The 20369-nt window shown below is 43.2% G+C and overlaps 1 protein-coding gene across 1 annotated transcript; it reads left to right on the top strand.

Moving 5' to 3' along the window:
- The first annotated feature begins 1374 nt into the window (after window positions 1–1374).
- Window positions 1375–20041, top strand: LOC120036722 (alpha-2-macroglobulin-like). Its single transcript, XM_038983093.1, has 29 exons — window positions 1375–1510; window positions 1661–1713; window positions 2195–2363; window positions 3175–3284; window positions 3470–3637; window positions 3797–4033; window positions 4304–4367; window positions 4654–4799; window positions 6028–6177; window positions 6686–6907; window positions 7033–7126; window positions 7480–7603; window positions 7831–8095; window positions 10544–10670; window positions 11233–11354; window positions 11827–11878; window positions 12028–12111; window positions 12394–12570; window positions 12916–12997; window positions 13275–13431; window positions 14012–14086; window positions 15688–15853; window positions 15928–16124; window positions 16415–16630; window positions 16836–16954; window positions 17381–17471; window positions 17697–17765; window positions 17972–18077; window positions 19974–20041. The coding sequence occupies exons 1-29, from the start codon at window positions 1420–1422 to the stop codon at window positions 20015–20017; spliced, it is 3777 nt and encodes a 1258-aa protein (XP_038839021.1). The 5' UTR covers window positions 1375–1419; the 3' UTR covers window positions 20018–20041.
- Window positions 20042–20369: the final 328 nt, after the last annotated feature.

The following is a 20369-nucleotide window of genomic DNA, read 5'->3' as shown; positions in this document are numbered from 1 at the left end:
ATGGCCATGGCTCTCAACTTACTTTTCTTTGTATTGATCACATCGGTGATTATACAAACCGCGACATCGAGCACCTTCAAATCGTAAGTACGCTACAAAACATTTGATGTAGAAAGCAGTAGATTAAACACACAATCAGCTATTTTTATTTACACGTCTGGCTGGATACAACTTCAAATGTAGGAATTAATTATACTCTGAATTCTGCACGCTATGCACGTGCAGGTGTAGAATAGCCAACCTGAACAATATAATTATTTTAGTTCTAAACATATTAAATATAATTTTTATATGCTCATTGCACTGATAAATGAATAGATGCTTGCAATTGTCTCTATTTGGGAATAATAATAATACAAAAAAAGATAGTGGTAAGGCCACAGGACATCACTGTTATACATACAGTACCTCTATCTCTCTGCATGTGAGGCTTTTCATTTGTTATGAGACAAAACAGAATCAATTGTGCCCTCCATTGGACTCTGAGTGGGGCACATAGCCAGAGACAATTAAGGTCACTTTATCCCCAACTTTAAAAAATCAGTAGGCTACAAAGGAACTAAAGAGCTGTTTGAGTACACTGCCACTTAAGTATTATTACCACAGCTGCATTCATGCTGACTCTTTCCCCTTTTAGGACTTACCTGGTGACGGTCAGCTCGGAGGTGGTAGGAGGGACCAAAGAGAAACTTTGTGCTCAGGTCCACCAAGCCACAGAGCCTTTGTCGTTGAAGGTGACGCTGGAGATGGAGGGTGGCAGCAGCATCATTCTACTGGAGGAAGCCGTAACACAGGACTTCTATCGCTGCATCTCCTTCCAGGTCAGCTGCAACTGTGCTGCGTTCAGCAGGCTACAACGTTGTGGAATGCTCTGATATAAATATTTCATGTAGAACCAACATGCCTCTCTGACATGTAAAGTATCAAGCCAGCTCTATGTATGACATTTCTAACTGCAAAGTTCCACAACGATGTGATGCGCTATAGATCAGGATCTTCTATAATACTATGGAAACTAGTACTGGTCATCCTCTACCATCATCTAAAGAACACTATTCTTACTAGACTCAAGCTAGCTACATTCATTCAACACTTCATTATTTTATTCTGAGTAGTCAATCATGTTCTGTGGAATTCAACTTGGATTACAGGCTGGGTGTTGTATGGAAAATGATCCAACCTATGAAAGGCAATAGCAGTTAACCTCAGCATAGTGAAGTATGATTACTATATCTACCACTTAACAAAAAGCCCTCTGTTCTCAAGCTACTCAGAGAGCCATACTTTGGTTAAGGGGCTAGACAATTGTAGAAATTCTAACAAGCTTCCATTCTTCTGTTCTTCATATTGTAGGTACCCCCAGTGAAGGTTGAAAGTGTGGCCACTGTCCATGTCAGCATCAAGGGGAGGAAGGATGAGATGAGTAATAAGACCAAGATCCTTATCAAGCCTAAAAGATTCCTCACCATTTTCCAGACAGACAAACCAGTCTACAAACCTGGACAGACAGGTAGTTAGAAATCATCTTTGATGAACACTGAAATGTTTGTGTACTTTACAGTATATTTGTGAGGCCATAAGCTTGATGAAAGGTCATTACTGAAATGGTGGATGGATATACTGTACACTATATAGACAAATGTTTCTACCGTTTTCCCAGTCAAGTTCCGAATCGTCTCGCTGGATGCCAGTTTCTTGACATTCAATCAGATGGTAAGTTACTCTTTCAGTGTTGTCTGGGTGAGACAGACAGACTGTGTAGCTGGCTCGGCAAATGTGGTCAGAGTTTATTTGCTCTCTACTGTAACTCTGTAGATAAAGATGCCTGTACTGTAGAAACTGTTTTGGGAAGTCGTGAAACTGTTTCAAACCCATTTTTTTGACACGATAGTAGTTCCCTTTAGGCTTACTGTAAAAACAATTTTGGGAAATAATAAAGTTTGAGAATTTTTGGGGGGGGCTAAATGCTGAATGTTTTGTTTCTCTTTTCTAGTTTTTAACAGTGGAGCTTCAGGTGAGACTCATTCAAATTCATTGCAACTAAAAACCAAAGCTGTATATAACATGAGCAATAATAATGACATGATCTCTCTTCAAAAATATTACCTGCCAATATGTACTGTGGCATGAATTTATACAATGCCTCTCTATAACAAAAATACCTTCCTTCAACCTATTATGAATCTGTATACAGGACCCAAACTCCAACCGCATTGCTCAGTGGTTGAACCAGTCAACAGTGAGTGGAATTCTGGACCTGTCCCACCCCATGTCCGCAGAGGCAACGCAAGGAAGTTACATCATCACTGCATGGAATGAGAAGGGAGAAAAAACCTCCCAAAACTTTGACATCAAAGAATATGGTGAGGAAATTGGCATGGGATAAAAAAATCTGATTATTGTTTTTACATAATTGTGGTGTGATTATGTTTTTGGTGTAGTTCAACAGACCACGAGGATTTAATATTGATATGTATTTTTTATAGTTTTACCCAAATATGAGGTGAAAGTCTATCTACCCCAAACCATCACTATTCTGGACAAACAAGCAACACTGAGAGTTTGTGGAAAGTAAGTGCATAAGATGATGTTAACTGGGACACTTAATGGACAGAATATTAAGCCTTAATTTGGTTATTGCATAGACTGTACTTTATAGATCCTGTCCCATGTTTGATAATTGCTCATGTTCAAAGCTGTTTCTACTTTTTTGCAACAGTTAATTTGTCTGGCTTCTGCTGACTTTATTTCTAGATACACTTATGGAAAACCAGTGGTGGGGTCTGTCACGGCGAAAGTTTGCAGAAATGTCATTCAATATCGCTGGTTCACTGATTCTAGTAATGTCTGCGAGTTGTATCTTATGAAAGTAAGTGTTTTTATTGTTACGCCAAATTCTTTGACGAAGAACACTCACTGTGGATGAAATGTTAAGGTTTTTGTAGCTGAGCTAAGCTGACCTACAACTCTACTCATTCGCCCTAGACTGACAAAACTGGCTGTGCAACCCAAATTATCGACTTGACCCGGTTCCGTCTACGTGAATCTTTTGGGGACTTCGAAGTGGAGACTGAGATGGAGGAATATGGAACGGGTAGGAGAACCTTATCTTGAACGTAGATGTGTTTACATGCTGAACTGTTAACCTCTGACCCTTGCCTGTGTTCTCTCCAGGGGTCATCCTTAAAGGTAGTGGCAAGGCAAGCTTCACCGATGTCATCATAACTGTCAGTTTTGAGGATGTGCCCCAAGCATATAAACCAGGAATTGCATATGAGGGGAAGGTGAGGACAAACTATATTAACAAATGTTTTTTTTAACACTGCAGGGAAATATCTTTGAAAGAAGTTGTGCTGAATGTTAACATGTAATTTGGAGCATGTAAACTAGGCATTTGATGTCTTGTATGCAATGGGAGTGTTCATTTAGTATATTGAATGTCTGCAGTCATCCTGTCCTGTGTTTTCAGATCAAAGTGACCGGTCCAGACTCTAGTCCCATTCCCAATGAGCCTGTGTATCTCTTCCTACAAAACAGTGGCAATTCTGAGAACTGGACTCTCACCACAGACAGCAAGGGCATTGCTTCTTTCTCTCTAGACACTTCTCTATGGAGTTCTGATTCTGTCTCTCTGTCGGTCAGTGGTCCCTCACTCATGTTTACCGCTGAATATTTATTCATATATTATTTACTGTAAATATTCAGTTTGTTCTGACTGATCATTAATTTCCTGGTGTATTCTCCAAGGTTACTACAATTTCTAATTTTGATACATTTTATGTTTTTCTTGAACCAGGCTCGTTATCAAAAGGTTGAGGAGGATTATCCGTACGAGCAGGGTGTGCGTAGACCTCTATATACATCTGCTTACCATTTCGCATGGAAATTTTATTCCAAGAGCAAGAGCTTTGTGAAGATAATGCAGGGTGAAGGGAAGTTCTCCTGTGAGAAGGGCGGTATTGTTCTTGCTCACTACATCATCCAAGGGGTGAAGCTGAAAAAGGGACAGACGACCCTGGACTTTTTCTATCTGGTAAGATTAAAGGGATGTTTCACTCAAAATATAACCTTTTTTAATCGATTCCACCACAAGATTTGGGATATTTTACTTCAGTATTTGATTGTTTTGTCTGGCTTGGGAAAACCATACAGTACTTGACTTCTAGTTGACTATTTCACCTTAGCTGATACACAGTAATATATCACTTTAGTAATATATTTGCTAGCAGATCTCCAGGTTTTGGCAACTCTTTCTCTGGTTATTAATGTTGACCCTGCCACCTGGCTGTCTCTTATGTCCCAGGTTATATCTAGAGGCAGCATTCAGCAGCACGGCCGTCTTCCTGTGGCCATTAAAGAAAGAAAAGGTAAATAAAGTGTCTTGGATTCTTCCGAATGCTTCCTGACATTTTTTCTTTAGGACTTCTCAGAACCCTACTTGATTAGAGAACATACCTCCTGGAAAATACCTAATGGCATTAAACTGGCATGGGATATAAACCTGCCATGTCAGAATTCAATCATCCAGATTACATCTTCAGTACAAGTTCTTACTGCACAGTATATTTCATAGACTAGTCACTGAACACTATGTCCGTATTGGTGGTTTAAGGTGACTTAATGGCAATCCCCATTGTCCATCTCTTGTTTCAGTTAACCAAGGGCAGCTGATGCTCTCGCTGCAGCGGATGCCTGAGCTGACCCCTTTTGCCCAGGTGGTGGTGTACACCGTGTTGCCTGATGGGGAGGCAGTAGCAGACAGCCGAGACTTCCCCATTCACCTCTGCCTTAAAAACAAGGTAGGCAACTAGGCGTCTTTCACCAGCTACATGAAATGTGATCTATCGGTGCAACATGCACTACGATCAATTTCCAAAATGACTTCGCATCAGACGATGATATGAAATCCTTCAACTGCACCTTTTGGATCATCACAAATCCTTTGGGTCTGTTTCTGTTTCTGGTTGGTCAGTTGTTGCGTGCTCAGTAGTGGTGTAGATGAAAGTCAGTGGTTTTGGTCACTAGTTGTTGTAGTCAGGTGTTGTGTGGTTGAGGTCAGAAGATGAATGGTCGGAAGATATGTAGTTGTGGTCAGCAGTTGAGTGATCACTAGATGTGTGGTTGTGGTCAATATTTGTGTGGTTGTGGTCACCCTCATTTTTTTCCCCTCTGTCTGGTGAGTACCCATAGCAATGGCTCCGTTTGGGCTGCTCCATAATGACACACAGTATAGTAGACCTCAGCATGTCACTCTGACAAACGGCTAACTTTTTTTTATTGGTAGAAGCTATTCCTAATCTGCTCTTTCCAGTCAGAACAAAAAGTTGTATACAAGTAACTTGAGTGAGACCATTCCACACGTTTTAGTTTGAACTGCGTGTCTAGCGTAAACGGTGTAGGAGGAGTAGCATGCTGAATAAGAAAAAGTACGTTGAATATCTAAGCTGGGGCTTTTGCTGCGCAATCCCCACAGATACACTTACTCATGATGATATAATTCTGCCAGGTCAGCCTACTTCGCAGTTAACATTTGAATTTAGTTTTTTGGGGGGGAAATATTTCTGTCAACCCACAAGATGATCACATCAACTGGCTACACACTGAGTGGTAGGCACACATGCACACCGCACAGACCGACTGGGGTAATATTAATGGAGATGAGTTGGCAGACATTGTTAGGTTTGGCTTTTTAAGCCAATGGTGGCTAACCAGGGCTGGGATGTCAATGTTGCGTTGATTAGATAGTAGCTGAGAGCTTACGGTGTTTGACAGTTTGCTGTGGAACACGTGAGATTTACATGTACTTTCAGAATTTTTGGGCGAGCTACTCTAGGTGTGCTGCGACCTACTGGTAGCTTGTGATCGACCTGTTGGAGACCCCTGCTCTACACAGTACAAGCATTATTATGTTATGGGCTCTGTACCAGGATGCTACTATATTTGGAATGAACCAATGCGTTGGACATGTATGCTAGTATAGATATATTTCAACATAGCTGTGATGTCTCCTGCTTTTCTCCTCTCCAGGTGTCCCTGAAGTTCTCGTCCCTCCAGGAGTTGCCAGGGGAGAAGACCTCTCTGAGCCTCCAGGCCCACCCAGGGTCTCTGTGTTCTCTCAGGGCCATCGACCAGAGTGTGCTGCTGCTGCAGCCTGAACAGGAGCTCAGCCTAGACTCTGTACGTTCTCCATGGTCCTGCATCCCAAATGGCTCTCTATGTAGTGCACTACTCTTAACCAGGGCCTCATTGTGGTCAGTGCACTATAGAGGGAATAGGGTGCCATTTGGGACAAGACACAGCCCATCACATTAACTAACCATTGACTCACCACACTAAGCTGAGGCCTAACCATGATCACACCACCTTTGGCATTGTTTTTGTGCACCCATGTTTTTCAAGATAGGATTTGGCTCATTGTCAGCTTCCTCTAACCATGTATTAACCACTGTCTGATACTTAAAGTTTAGAAGTTTCAACTTGTGGGACTATTTCGTTGGTTCTGTTGTACCACTAAATCGAGTGCAGATCAAGCATTGGCTATTTGAATTTAACCCAGGTGTTATCCTATGCACTGACATTGTCCTGACTATATGTACTGACCCTATAACCTCTGACCACGCTCTGACTGTCAAGATGCTGCGGATTATAAAGTCAGTATTACTAGAGGTATATTACTTCTCTGCAGGTCTTCAGTCAGCTGCCTGTTCAGAAGTTGTCTGGATATTCATACAGGGTAGCAGACCCCTACCCATGCCTTCGATATCCTCCAAGATTTGAAGAGGAGATGATTATGCGCCTTCCACCCGTACCAAAACTGGTTGATGAGTTGGTTGTACCTGATTGGGGGAAACGCTCATTCTGGTTTGGCCCCAGCGACGACAAAAACGATGTCTACAGCATCTTTAAAGTATGAGACTCAAATAAGTTTGTCTGTTTTTGAATATGGAAAATGTATATACTATATACAAGACTGCTAAAATGGCGTCTTTGTAAAGTAGACACTCAATTAATTAATTGTACTTTTCATTTTAGGAAGTTGGAATCAAGATCCTGACCAACTCTGATGTGAAAAAACCTTACGACTGCAAGACTACCTATGCAATGCAACAAAATGTTATGATGGAAGGTATTGTATAGAGTCATTGAATGCTGGTCACCTCATTCTGTTTATATACTGTTTAGTGACTGTATGATAATACTGTTCTCGACATGGCTCATCCTAATATAGCTACTACTGTACATTTTTTATTTCCCAAATTATATTCTGTCTATCCACACCATTTATATTCCCACTAATATCTACTTGGATTGTTAGTTCTTAACCTTTTATTTGTATTGTTGGAGCTAGTAATGCCAGCATTTCGCTGCACCTGCCAAAACGCCTGCAAATCTGTATGTGACCAATAAACTTTGATTTGATATGCTAATGTATAAGCCTTTCTAGTCTCAACCTAATGAAGGATTTGTTTCTATTTACAGCTCGTCCCATGAACATGATGCCAAATGAGGAGAGTGCACCAACCCCTGGAGCCTCTGGCGGGCCTAAGGAGACCGTCCGCACGTACTTCCCTGAGACCTGGATCTGGGACCTGGTTCCTGTGGGGTAAGCTTTGTGACAGACGCCATATTTGTAGTCCAACACATCCCTTTCCATGGGGTGCTGGGCTGACAATGCCTACTAATATGGCAATACTGAAACCACAGGCATGTCTTTGTCCTAGGGGTCGATATAAAAAAATCACCTAGTCCGCTATTGAATTAACCATGTTATATGTTCTAATGTTAATATACATTTTGTGGGTTTTTTTGCGCCCTTTTCACCACTACCAGACATACAGGAAAAGTGAATGTTGAGAAGACTGTCCCGGACACCATCACTAAGTGGGCTGCAGGAGCGTTCTGTACTTCCCCAGTGGGTTTTGGCCTGGCTCCCAACACTGGCCTCACTGCCTTCCAACCCTTCTTTGTGAGCCTGACGCTGCCCTACTCTGTCATCCGGGGGGAGGTGTTCACACTCAAGGCCACAGTGTTCAACTACCTCTCCAAGTGTATCATGGTAAGCCCTCCCAGTGTTGTCTCTTTCTTTACCTCTCCAGTCCCACTTCATTTGGGTAGACCAGGGATAGGCAACTAGATTCAGCTGCAGGCCAATTTGTGTTGGAGCAAATGATTGGGGGGGGCCCAGATGATGATTTAACAGCATTGACTCCGGGATGCTGGCCTTCTAGGCAGAGGTCCAGTGTCTGTTCTTTTGCCCATCTTAATCTGTTTATTTTATTGGCTGAGTCTGAGATATGGCCTTTTCTTTGCAACTCTGCCTAGAAGGCCAGCATCCCGGAGTCGCCTCTTCACTGTTGACGTTGAGACTGGTGTTTTGCGGGTACTATTTAATGAAGCTGCCAGTTGAGGACTTGTGAGGTGTCTTTCTCAAACTCGACACACTAATGTACTTGTGCTCTTGCTCAGTTGTGCACCGGGGCCTCCCACTCCTCGTTCTATTCTGGTTAGAGCCAGTTTGTGCTGTTCTGTGAAGGGAGTAGTACACAGTGTTGTATGAGATCTTCAGTTTCTTGGCAATTTCTCCTATTGAATAGCCTTCAGTTCTCAGAACAAGAATAGACTGACGAGTTTCAGAACGAGTTTCTTTGTTTCTGCCTGTAATCAAACCCACCAATTCTGATTCTCTAAAGGCCAGTTTTATTAGCACAGTTGTCAGCTGTGCTAACATAATTGCAAAAGGGTTTACTAATGATCAATTAGCCTTTTAAAATTATAAACTTGGATTAGCTAACACAACGTGTCATTGGAACACAGGAGTGATGGTTGCCGGTAATGGGCCGATGTAAATATTCCATTAAAAAATCAGCCGTTTCCAGCTACAATAGTCATTTACAACATTAACAATGTCTACACTGTATTGCTGATCAATTTGATATTTTAATGGACAAAATGTGCTCTTTCAAAAACAATGACATTTCTAAGTGACCCCAAACCTTTGAACGGCAGTGTACGGTACCAATCAAAAGTTTGGACACCTACTAATTCCAGGTTTTTTTATTTTACAATTTTGTACATTGTATAATGTGATGACATCAACTATGAAATAACATATGGAATCATGTAGTAACCAAAAATGTGTTAAACAAATCAAAATAGATTTTGTATTTGAGATTCTTCAAAGTAGCTACCTGTTGCCTTGACAGCTTTGCACACACTTGGCTTTCTCTCAACCAGCTTCACGAGGAACGCTTCACGAGGAATGCTTTTCAATTACCAGGTGTGACTTGTTAGTTTGTGGAATTTCTTTCCTCTATAATGCGTTTGAGCCAATCAGTTGTGTTGTGACAAGGTAGGGGTGGTATACAGAAGATAGACCTATTTGGTGAAAGACCAAGTCCATATTATGACAAGAACAGCTCAAATAAGCAATGAGAATCAAGTCTGAAAGTTTCTTCATGTCTTAAAGGAATGACAAAATTCTGACTGACCTTCAAGTGCAGTTGCAAAAACCATCAAGTGCTATGATAACTGGCTCTCATGAGGACCGCCACAGGAAAGCAAGACACAGACTTACCTCTGCTGCAGAAGATAAGTTTATTAGTTACCAGCCTCAGGAATTGCAGCCCAAATAAATGCTTCACAGAGTTCAAGTAACAGACACATCTCAACATCACCTGTTCAGAGGAGACTGTGTGAATCAGGCCTTCATGGTTGAATTGCTGCAAAGAAACCACTACTAAAGGACACCAATAAGAAGAGACTTGGCCAAGAAAAACAAGCAATGGACATTAGACCAGTAGTCTGTCCCTTGGTCTGACTCCAAATTTGAGATGTTTGGTTCCAACCGCCAGGTCTTTGTGAGACGCAGAGTAGGTGAACGGATCTCCGCATGTGTGGTTCCCACCGTGAAGCATGGAGGTGTGAGGGTGCTTTGCTGGTGACACAGTCTGATTTATTTACAATTCAAGGCACACTTAACCAGCATGGCTACCACAGCATTCTGCAGCGATACGCTGTCCCATCTGGTTTGCACTTAAAGGGATGATAATTAGTTTTTCAACCGGACAATGACTCAAAACACACCTCCAGGCTGTGTAAGGGCTGTTTGAGCAAGGAGAGCAATGGTGTGCTGCGTCAGGTGACCTGACCTCAACCCAATTGAGATGTTTTGGGATGAGTTGGACCGCAGAGTGAAGGAAAAGCAGCCAACGTGCTCAGCATATGTGGGAACTCCTTCAAGACTGTTGGAAAAGCATTACTCATGAAGCTGGTTGAGAGAATGCCAAGACTGTGCAAAGCTGTCATCAAGGCAAAGGGTGGTTACGTTGAAGAATCTCAAATATATTTTAACACTTATTTTTTGGTTGTCATACAATGTAGAACATATAAAGATACCCTTGAATTAGTTATTTTTGCTAAACTTTGGGGGAACAAATCACTCACGGGACGGTTTTGGCCCACGAGCTGCCTGTTGCCGACAATCTATAGACGTTTTTGAGAAATCTAGTAAAGAGTTGCAATTGACCCCATGTGTTTCTCTTAGGTGAAGGTAACTCTAGCTGAGTCGAACCAGTTCACAGCCAGGCCATGTGAAGGCTGCCAGTACACACTGTGTCTGTGTGCTGAAGAGAGCAGGACCTTCAAGTGGACCCTCACCCCAACTGCTTTAGGTGAGCCATACAGTACTCTCTGTCAATCTATCACAAGGCTCTTGCAATAGACTCCACAGTTACTCCCTACACCTAGGCTCTTGCCCCCTAACCCTTTGATGTTTGCAGATCGGTAAGGTGTTAGAAATATGGTAGAAGCTCCACTGCACTACTTATACCATCCACACCTTTCAAATATGCAAATAGTGAAGGGTTAGGGCCAGAGGGGTAGGGAGTGATTTGGAAGCAGTGATGCTCCTGTAAGACAGGGTTGTTGACTTCACACAGCTCTCGTTAGACTGAAATTTATGTAAATGAAATTATTTATATGATACACAAATTCCTTGAATATATGACATGCTCAAAGATAACCCTCGGGTTATCTGTGGCTATCAGAGAAATGGCGGGAGGGAACAAGGGGGAGAGGAAACGAGGGAACAGTTGAGCCAGGGTACATGAGTGGGTACATGAGTGACAGAGGCTGGAGGTGGAGTGGTTAAGGGTGCGCAAGCTGATGGAAGGGCAGGTTGATGGGTGACTGGTCTAGACTAGAATGTTAATGTCTCCCTGGACTGAACTATAGGGGAGGTGAGCGTGAAAGTGAGTGCCGAGGCGTTGACAACTAAGAAGTTCTGCGGCAACGAGGTGGCCACGGTGCCAGGGAAAGGACGCATTGACACCGTTGTGCAAACACTGCTGGTGGAGGTGAGTGTCTGTCCTGCATAGCAAGTCAACTGTTTTTCTCCCACATGAATTATAAAGAGATCCGGGTGTTCAGTAACACTAGGGCAAGGGTGAATACAGTAGAATTTATATCCCCTGCTATTGTATGTTGCATATTTTTATGCGACGAGACCAACGAGGTTTGGTGTTTCAAGTGCAGTTAGACTCCGGCCCATGCATAATAAATTGAAAATGTGTATATATTTTTAATAAAGAATTACTTGGTGCATATCTTTTAGATTAAGCTGTATAGCTGGACCTACATAACAGATGGTCTGGGACGTAGACTTATCTTAAAATTGGTCTACGTTTCAGGTCTAAAACATTTGATTAACTTTGATTTGAGTGAAATGTACCTTTAAGTGGTTACCATATAAATTCTATGGTAGCATTTACTTGTCATCAGACTTTTTAAACAATTTAAATTTTGGTGCTGTTTCACTTTCTCTGTCAGGCCGAGGGAACCCAGGAGACGGTCAGCCACAACGCTCTGCTCTGCCCTGCAGGTAATCTCCTGACCTCTATCAGTCATACTTTCTCATAACTACCCCGACGATTAAGTTGACGTGCATTTGTTGTGGTTTAGATGACAGATACTTTTTAATTGGTTCTCAAGTCACTCAGTCTGTCTCGTTTATCTGTCTCGCATCACCAGAGGGCCCAGTGGAGAAGGACATCTCTCTGAAGCTGCCTGAGGTGTTTGTGGAGGGCTCTGCCAAGGCCTCCCTCTCAGTACTGGGTGAGAATTCTTCATCTGTTTTGCTGAGTTTTCACACCTAATTATTTTAAGTTTCATAACATTTTCAGGATATGTTTTCCATTTTGGTGCAGATGAAGTGTAGGCAAGGATTTTTCATCCCTCTATTCATGGATGTGGATTTCCACCTGCAGATCTATGATTGCCTTAAGGTTATGGCTGATCAGGATAAGCATTGGTTATTTTTAGGGTTAAGCTAAGAAATGGGGCTCTGCTGGTCAACTATCCACTGCGATTGTCTCAATGGTTGGTCTCTTTCACCAGGTGACCTGATGGGTCGGGCCATAAAGAACCTGGACAGCCTGTTGCAGATGCCCTATGGCTGTGGAGAGCAGAACATGGTGCTGTTTGCTCCCAACATCTACATCCTCAACTACCTGCAGAGCACCAGGCAGCTCACCATGGAGATCCAGACCAGGGCCACAGGCTTCCTAGACAGTGGTGAGTGAGCTGGGTCCAGTTCAGTAAGGCACAACATGTTGCAACGAAAATCAAGCAATTATTATCAGACATGTTCAGTTACAGCCTAAAAATAACAATCTTCCTACTGGACACAACCCTTGTGAAATGGACTGCAACGTTTAATGGCATACATCGCATGCCCTGGTATATGACAATATTTGTAGTAAGCCTTGTACTTTTTAAATGAGTTGTCTGATCCTGTGTGCATCTCTGACTAGCAACAACCTGTTGTATATATTTGGCTCTGAACCAGTTAACGTCACCTTCCACATACAGTACAAGTCCCTAGGAGTGTCTTTGTTCATTTGGCCATTTGTGTTGCAGGCTACCAGAGGGAGCTCAACTACAAGCATGACGATGGCTCCTACAGTGCCTTTGGGAAGAGCGATGAGTCTGGAAACACGTGGTCAGTTCAGTTGTCCACACAGTCATAATACCTTCTCTTAGATTCCTCAATTTACATTTGTTTGTCATGAAGATGACATTAGATTATAGGGGGTTGCAGTATGTAATCAAGGTAGGAATGTGATGGTCTCAAACCATACTAGCATGTGCTATGGCAAATATAGAGCTGGCTTCAGCACATACAGTATGGCTACTGTTATCTAGAGTCTGATCCATAGTTTAGGCTCACGACATCTAGTCTGTGTAACTCCAGTGACATCTGACCTGTGTCCTCTCAGGCTCACCTCCTTTGTGCTGAAGTCCTTTGGAGGGGCCAAGCCCTACATCTTTGTGGACCCCGCCCACATTGCCCAGGCCAAGGCCTGGTTGGCCAGTCACCAGCAGACGGATGGCTGCATCGCGTCAGTGGGGAAACTCTTCCATAACGGCATGAAGGTAAAGGGGGAGTCAGAGCTCAGTGGGTAATAAGAGGAGTATTATACTGCAGCCACCAAATGTGACAAGGTAACGTTAAGGGCAGAGATTCAGCAGGAGGTTCTGGTGCAAGTGTCCCATTTCTATTTAGAGTGCAATGGTGGAGTCTGCATAAAATGCTAGATAACTAGCAAACAAAAGACTTGATAATAATACATAGTCTAACATCAAATATGAGTACTTAACATACTTCATATTGCACTGACATATAGGATAATGTACTGTTCAGCAGGACCTTAGAACCCCACGTGTGCCCTAAAGGAGCACATACTGAGCACAACAAGAATCCCAAGCATGTTTTAGCCAGTCCTGAGAACATACCACCTCCCTAAAGGGACCTCAGTCTGACTGACTAGTCCCGACAGCTTTTGCATCTCCAAAACAGTACTCTTAAAGTTATTACCCACCTGTTCTTTATCTTTGCACCATTATCATTTGAATGTTTTAAACACTGCAATGTTTTTACCTGACATCAGTGACTTTGAAACTGTAACACCTTGGAGTACTGTATGACGTTTACTGGCATCCTTTGTTGTCATAGGGAGGGGTCGGGGATCAAGTGTCGCTCACTGCCTACATCACCGCTGCACTGCTGGAGCTGGATGGCAACACTTCTGTGAGTTATCACCTCTTTCCATATCCAAGTATTTAAAAAGAAATATTATTGATAAACAAGAAGGCCACATTTGGTGCTTTTATCAAAACATGAACGGCCTTAGTGGATATTTCTGCTTAGCCGTCCAACTACTTAACACAATTTTAAACAAGACGATATCCCCCACAGAACGCCTCACTTGCCATGTATTCAAATTTGTTAAACAACATCCCAATATACAGTTCCTTCTGGAAAAGTATTCAGACCCCTTGATTATTTCCACATTTTGTTACGTTAGCCTTATACCATTTTTAAAATCCTCAGCGATCTATACACATGACAAAGCGAGAACCGGTTTGTAGAAATGTTTGCACATGTATTGAAAATAAAACAGATTCCTCAGATCTTCTGCAATGAGATTGAGCTCAGGTGCATCCTGTTTCCATTGATCATCCTTGAGGTGTTTATACAAGTTGATTGGAGTCCACTTGTGGTAAATTCAATTGATTGGACTTGATTTGGAAAGGCACACACCTGTCTATATAAGGTCCCACAGTTGACAGTGAATGCCAGAGCAAAAACCAAGCCATGAGGTTGAAGGAATTGTCCGTTGAGCTCCGAGACAGATTGTCGAGGCACAGATCTGGGGAAGGGTACCAACATTTCTGCAGCATTGAAGGTCCCCAAGAACACAGTGGCTGCCATCATTCTTAAATGGAAAAAGTTTGGAACCACCAAGTCTCTTCCTAGAGCTGGCCGGCTGGCCAAACTGAGAAATCGGGGGAGATGGGCCTTGGTCAGAGGTGACCAAGATCCTGACGGTCAGTCTGACAGAGCTCTGGAGTTCCTCTGTGGAGATGGGAGAACCTTCCAGAAGGAAAACCATCTCTGCAGCACTCCACCAATCAGGCCTTTATGGTAGAGTGCCAGGCGGAAGCCACTCCTCCAGTAAAAGGCACATGACAGCCCACTTGGGGTTTGCCAAAAGGCACCTAAAGAAACAAGATTCTCTGGTCTGATGAAACCAAGATTGAACTCTTTGGCCTGAATGCCAAGGGCCACGTCTGGAAGAAACCTGGCAACATCCCTACGGTGAAGCATGGTGGCGGTGGCAGCGTGCTGTGGGGGTGTTTTTCAGTAGCAGGGACTGGGAGACTAGTCAGGATCAAGGCAAAGATGAACGGAGCAAAGTACAGATGTCCATTGATAAACCTGCTCCAGAGCGCTCAGGACCCCTGACTGTTTTGCCTCTGGAGAGACCTGAAAATAGCTGTGCAGCAACGCTCCCCATCTAACATGACAGAGCTTGAGAGGATCTGCAGAGAAGAATGGGAGAAAATCCATAATGTTTTTGTCCCATTCTTCTCTGCAGATCCTCAAGCTCTGTCACTGTACACAGTATACACTAGTTTATTTATATTGCTAACATTATTCGGTACTCATACCCGTATTAACCTGATAAAAGGTCTGGGTGTTCATTAGGGAGCGCAATGGAAAAGCCATGAACATTTTGCAACAATGTGCATGTTTCTTATTGAAACTGGGAGGGAATATCTGGATCAATCAGTGTTCCTCTGCTTGGTGCCTAATAAACACGATCCTGTTGTATGTGGGTGTGTCAGGACCCCATGGTGGAGAAGAGTCTGACGTGTCTGAAGGCAGCAGTGTCTGACCAGCTGGAGAACACCTACACCATTGCCCTGCTGTCCTACACCTTCACCCTGGCCCAAAACCAGGTCATGAGGGCCAAGCTCATCACCCACCTGGACAAGATAGCTGCTACCTCAGGTATGTCTTGTCTCTTTGTGAAAATGTCTCTACCTTTCTGACTGCTGGGAAACTGACAATGAAAATTCCCACAGGTGGCAATCGTCACTGGGAGAGAGCAGAGGCTTCAGGGACGAAGACTGACTCTCTGGAGGTGGAGATGACATCCTATGTGCTGCTGGCGCTGCTCTCCGGTCCCACCATGCCAGGCTTTGGGCTGGACTACTCCACTGGCATCGTCCGCTGGCTGGCCCAGCAGCAGAACCCCTACGGAGGCTTTGCCTCCACACAGGTACTTTGTTGGTCTGGTAGACTTTCATTCACTCTAGCACCTCATCTGCCTGTCGATCCTACTGTTAGTACATGGCCAAACATGGATCACACCAAATCCTTATTTGTATATGAAATGTAGCAAATTGGACATTGTATTAAAGCCTTACAATCATTTCATAACACAACACATGGATTTCCTTGAATTGTGCTTAATTTTATTGATTCTCTCCATCCATACCCAAACTATAGTTGATCCAGATTTGATTTTGCAACAGTACTTTTCTCCCCCCCCCTCCCCACTGTCACCAGGACACAGTAGTAGCACTGCAGGCCCTGGCCAAGTACGGTGCTGCCACCTTCAGTCCAGAGGGCGCCAGTACAGTCAGTGTGAGCTCGGCCAGAGGCCTGAAGATGGAGTTCACTGTGAATCAGAACAACAGGCTGCTCTATCAGGAGGAGCAGCTGAGAGAGGTCCCTGGAGACTACAACATCAAGGCAAAGGGCAAGAGCTGCGTGTTTGTGCAGGTCAGGCTCCAGTCATTTTCCTTTGCTGCCTCTCAGTACTGCATGTACTGAGTATCTGGTTTGTGTTCAGTAGAGCACACTGTTGCACAAAAACTAACGTTTCATCCCTAGAATTTCAGCATTAATGGAAATGCATGTGTGCTACTGTACATTGAAATGTCTATGTTGATTTCATGCATCTCAATAGTATTGTCTGTCTTTTCAGATCGCCATGCACTACAATATTCCCCCTCCTCCTGACTTCTCTGCTTTCAACATCTCAACACAGACGCTTGGGAAATGTGACGGCACCAAGAAATCTCTGATAGTGTCTGTGGCTGTCAGGTACAGTGGTATTCCTTTTACCCTTGAAATAGCAGCTGAAAAAAATGACGACCACCAGTGTGTAGATGCATTTTAAAATGCATCTTTAATGCTGCACAACTTTTTGGGCGACCTGACAATTCATGTGGAAATATGAGTTATAGATCTATCATCCTCATTGACTGCAAGTCTAACAAATGTTAGATCTCTTTTTATGCTTCCCATTCTTAAGTATTGTTTTTGCGTCTTACTTTCGGTTTTGAACAGCATAAAATAAAAAATGTTTGGTTACTGAAAATATATTTCAAAGCGGTTTAGATGGTGCAATGATTTTCTTGCTTGTTTTGTCATTAACTAGTAGAATTTTAGCAATCAGGAAATGGTGGAGCGATTTCTGCATATTTGCACCTTTAAGATAATATCCATCTGACTCTGTGTGACTGACAGGTACAATGGTCGGCGAGAGGAGACCAACATGGTGATCATCAATGTCAAGCTTCTCTCCGGCTTCGTCCTGGACAAGTCCTCCCTCGGGCCTGTGAGTCAATAAGAGAACCTCAGTTAATCAGGGCCAGGAGTTTTACCAGTTTGGGGAACACTCCTGGCCCTAGGTATAATCCCCTTGAGGATTTAGTTAATGTATAAAATGATAATGGCATCTGTTCTAATTGTAAGTATTATCGTTTTGTCAATGCCAGTAGTTGTCCTTTGAATGTATCAGTTGTACTATGACACAATCTTATCCTGTGTTCTGTTCTTCCAGTTGAAAAATGACCCCACTGTCAAACGTGTTGACCTGGAGGAAGGACATGTCATCATCTACCTAGATGGGGTAGGAACATGACTGTTGCATCTAAACGGGGCTGTCTTTATCGGTTACAGAACTTAGTTGGATGTGGTCTCATCTGCATCTACACACTGGATTTAACTTGAACAGTAACATCAAAGTAAGACTGTAGTGGATGTTTTATACAGTAACACTATGTGAATCTATAACATTGAACTGCAATGTCAAATGTATTATTCCTTTTCTTCCAGCTCAAGCAGAAGGAAACGAAGACATACAGCCTGGCCATAGAGGAGGATGTGCCTGTGAGGAATCTGAAACCAGCTGTGGTGAAAGTGTATGACTACTACCAGACAAGTAAGAATTCCATCTAACAGTGAAATGTGTAGGGTTGCCAAGAACTTTAAATAAATTCTGTGGTTTTCCCAAAATCCCGACTGGCGGATTCACAGAAAAGGGAGAATAAGCAGGATATCCATTATCCTCCATCCAGGATTTATGGAATACCAGGGTATTTAAGTTTCCTGAAATTCTGCAACCTTAAAAGTGATTTCATTTGCAGAAAACACTGTGCTCCCCAAGGGTTATCATGAAAAACTGATACTCTTTCTCAAATGGAAAAAGATAAACACTCAACTAGATATTAGACCGTGTCAAACTCATTCGAGGGCCGAGTGGGAGTTTTTGTTCCTCCCTTGTAAATGTTTGATTGAATTAAGGTCACTGATTAGTAAGGAACTCCCCTCACCTGGTTGTCTAGGACTTAATTGAGAGAAAGAAAAAAAAATCCAGCAGAAGAGGCCCTCCATTAAATGAGTGACACCCCTTGGATGTGACCTTAAGTGTCAACTTGTTAGCTTTTACCAAAAGTGCACCTGTGTGATGTAATATATAAACTCATTAAAAAAAAAAGTCCTCTCACTGTCAACTGCATTTGTTTTCAGCAAACTTAACATGTTTAAATATTTGTATGAACAACTAAGACGTGAGATGTTACCCCACTTTTCCACCAAGGCACCTGCAAGTTCCCGGACACTTCTGGGGGGGAATGGCCCTAGCCTTCACCCTTCGATCCAACAGGTCCTCAATGGGATTGAGATCTGGGCTCTTCGCTGGCCATGGTAGAACACTGACATTCCTGTGTTGCAGGAAATCACGCACAGAACGAGCAGTATGGCATTGTCATGCTGGAGGGTCATGTCAGGATGAGCCTGCAGGAAGGGTACCACATGAGGGAGGAGGCTGTCTTCCCTGTAACGCACAGCGTTGTTGAGAGAGCTTGTCATTGCAGGCAATGTCCGATAATGCTGTGACCCACCGCCCCCAGACCACGACGGACCCTCCAAATCGATCCTGCTCCAGAGTACAGGCCTTGGCGTAACGCTCATTCTTTCGACGATAAATGCGAATCCGACCATCACCCCTGGTGAGACAGAACCGCTACTTGTCAGTGAAGAGCACTTTTTGCCGGTCCAGCGATGGTTTGCGCCCATAGGCGACGTTGCCAGTGATGTCTGACGACCTGCCTTACAACAGGCCTACAAGACCTCAGTTCAGCCTGTCTGAGCACTGATGGAGGGATTGTGCGTTGCTGGTGTAACTTGGGCAGTTGTTGCCATCCTGTGCAGGTGTTACACGTGGTGTGCCACTGTGGATAATCAGCTGTCCGTCTGTCTCAGGCGTCTTACAGTACGGACATTGCAATTTATTGCCTTGGCCACATCTGCAGTCCTCATGCCTAAGGCACGTTCACGCAGAGGAGCAGGGACCCTGGGCATCTTTCTTTGGTCTTTTTCAGAGTTGGTAGAAAGGCCTCTAGTGTCAAGTTTTTCATAACTGTGACCTTAATTGCCTACTGTCTGTAAGCTGTTAGTGTCTTAATGACCATTCCACAGGTGCATGTTCATTTAACAAGCATAGGAAACAGTGTTTAAAACCTTTACAATGATCTGTGGATTTTTACTTATCTTTGAAAGACAAAGGGATGTTTTTCTTTTTTCCTCGTGTGTGTAGCTTTTTTATCTCCCCTCTCTAATGGAATACCAGTTTCCAAACCACCCCATTCTCTGAAATATTGGCCACTGGCATACCCGTCAAGGTTACGTAAATAACTCCAGTTCATTGAAAGGAAACCAGACGTCACCAGTATGGGCCCATTGGTTCACCCCTGCAGTGGGAATTTAATGACTGACAGGGAAGTAGTTATCATTATAAAGGAACTGACCTCTGCATTCTCCTCTTTTCTGTTTTCAGGTGATGAAGCTGTGAGTGAATACAGCTCCCCGTGTGCAGAGTAAGTACAACCTTTCTAATACTTCATTTTCACATCTAAATTTGTCAGTTAAGCGATGTATGTTCATTGTTTTTTATAGGGAGTAAAATCCTAGGCAAAGCATGGAATATTTTATTGATGTTTGTCATTTTCACAGGTGACACAGCCAATCAAGCTGACTGGACTTGGGCTCAACCAATTGCTTTCCTATTTAGGAAGAGCTCCTAGAATGGAGGGGTTCTATTTGGTGCTTACACATTGTCCAACTTGTAATCCGTTTAACATTAAGTGAACACAATTTAATAGATGGGCCTTAAGGTTAACTCTAATCCTGCTATTAAAGTGATTGTCGTGTTTCTACGTTAATAAAACCATGC

This window comes from Salvelinus namaycush, unplaced genomic scaffold (assembly GCF_016432855.1).
Source record: "Salvelinus namaycush isolate Seneca unplaced genomic scaffold, SaNama_1.0 Scaffold1447, whole genome shotgun sequence".
NCBI classification, from domain to species: Eukaryota; Metazoa; Chordata; class Actinopteri; order Salmoniformes; family Salmonidae; genus Salvelinus; species Salvelinus namaycush.
The sequence above is the reverse complement of the archived record's forward strand: the minus strand, read 5'-3'. Positions and strand labels throughout refer to the sequence as shown.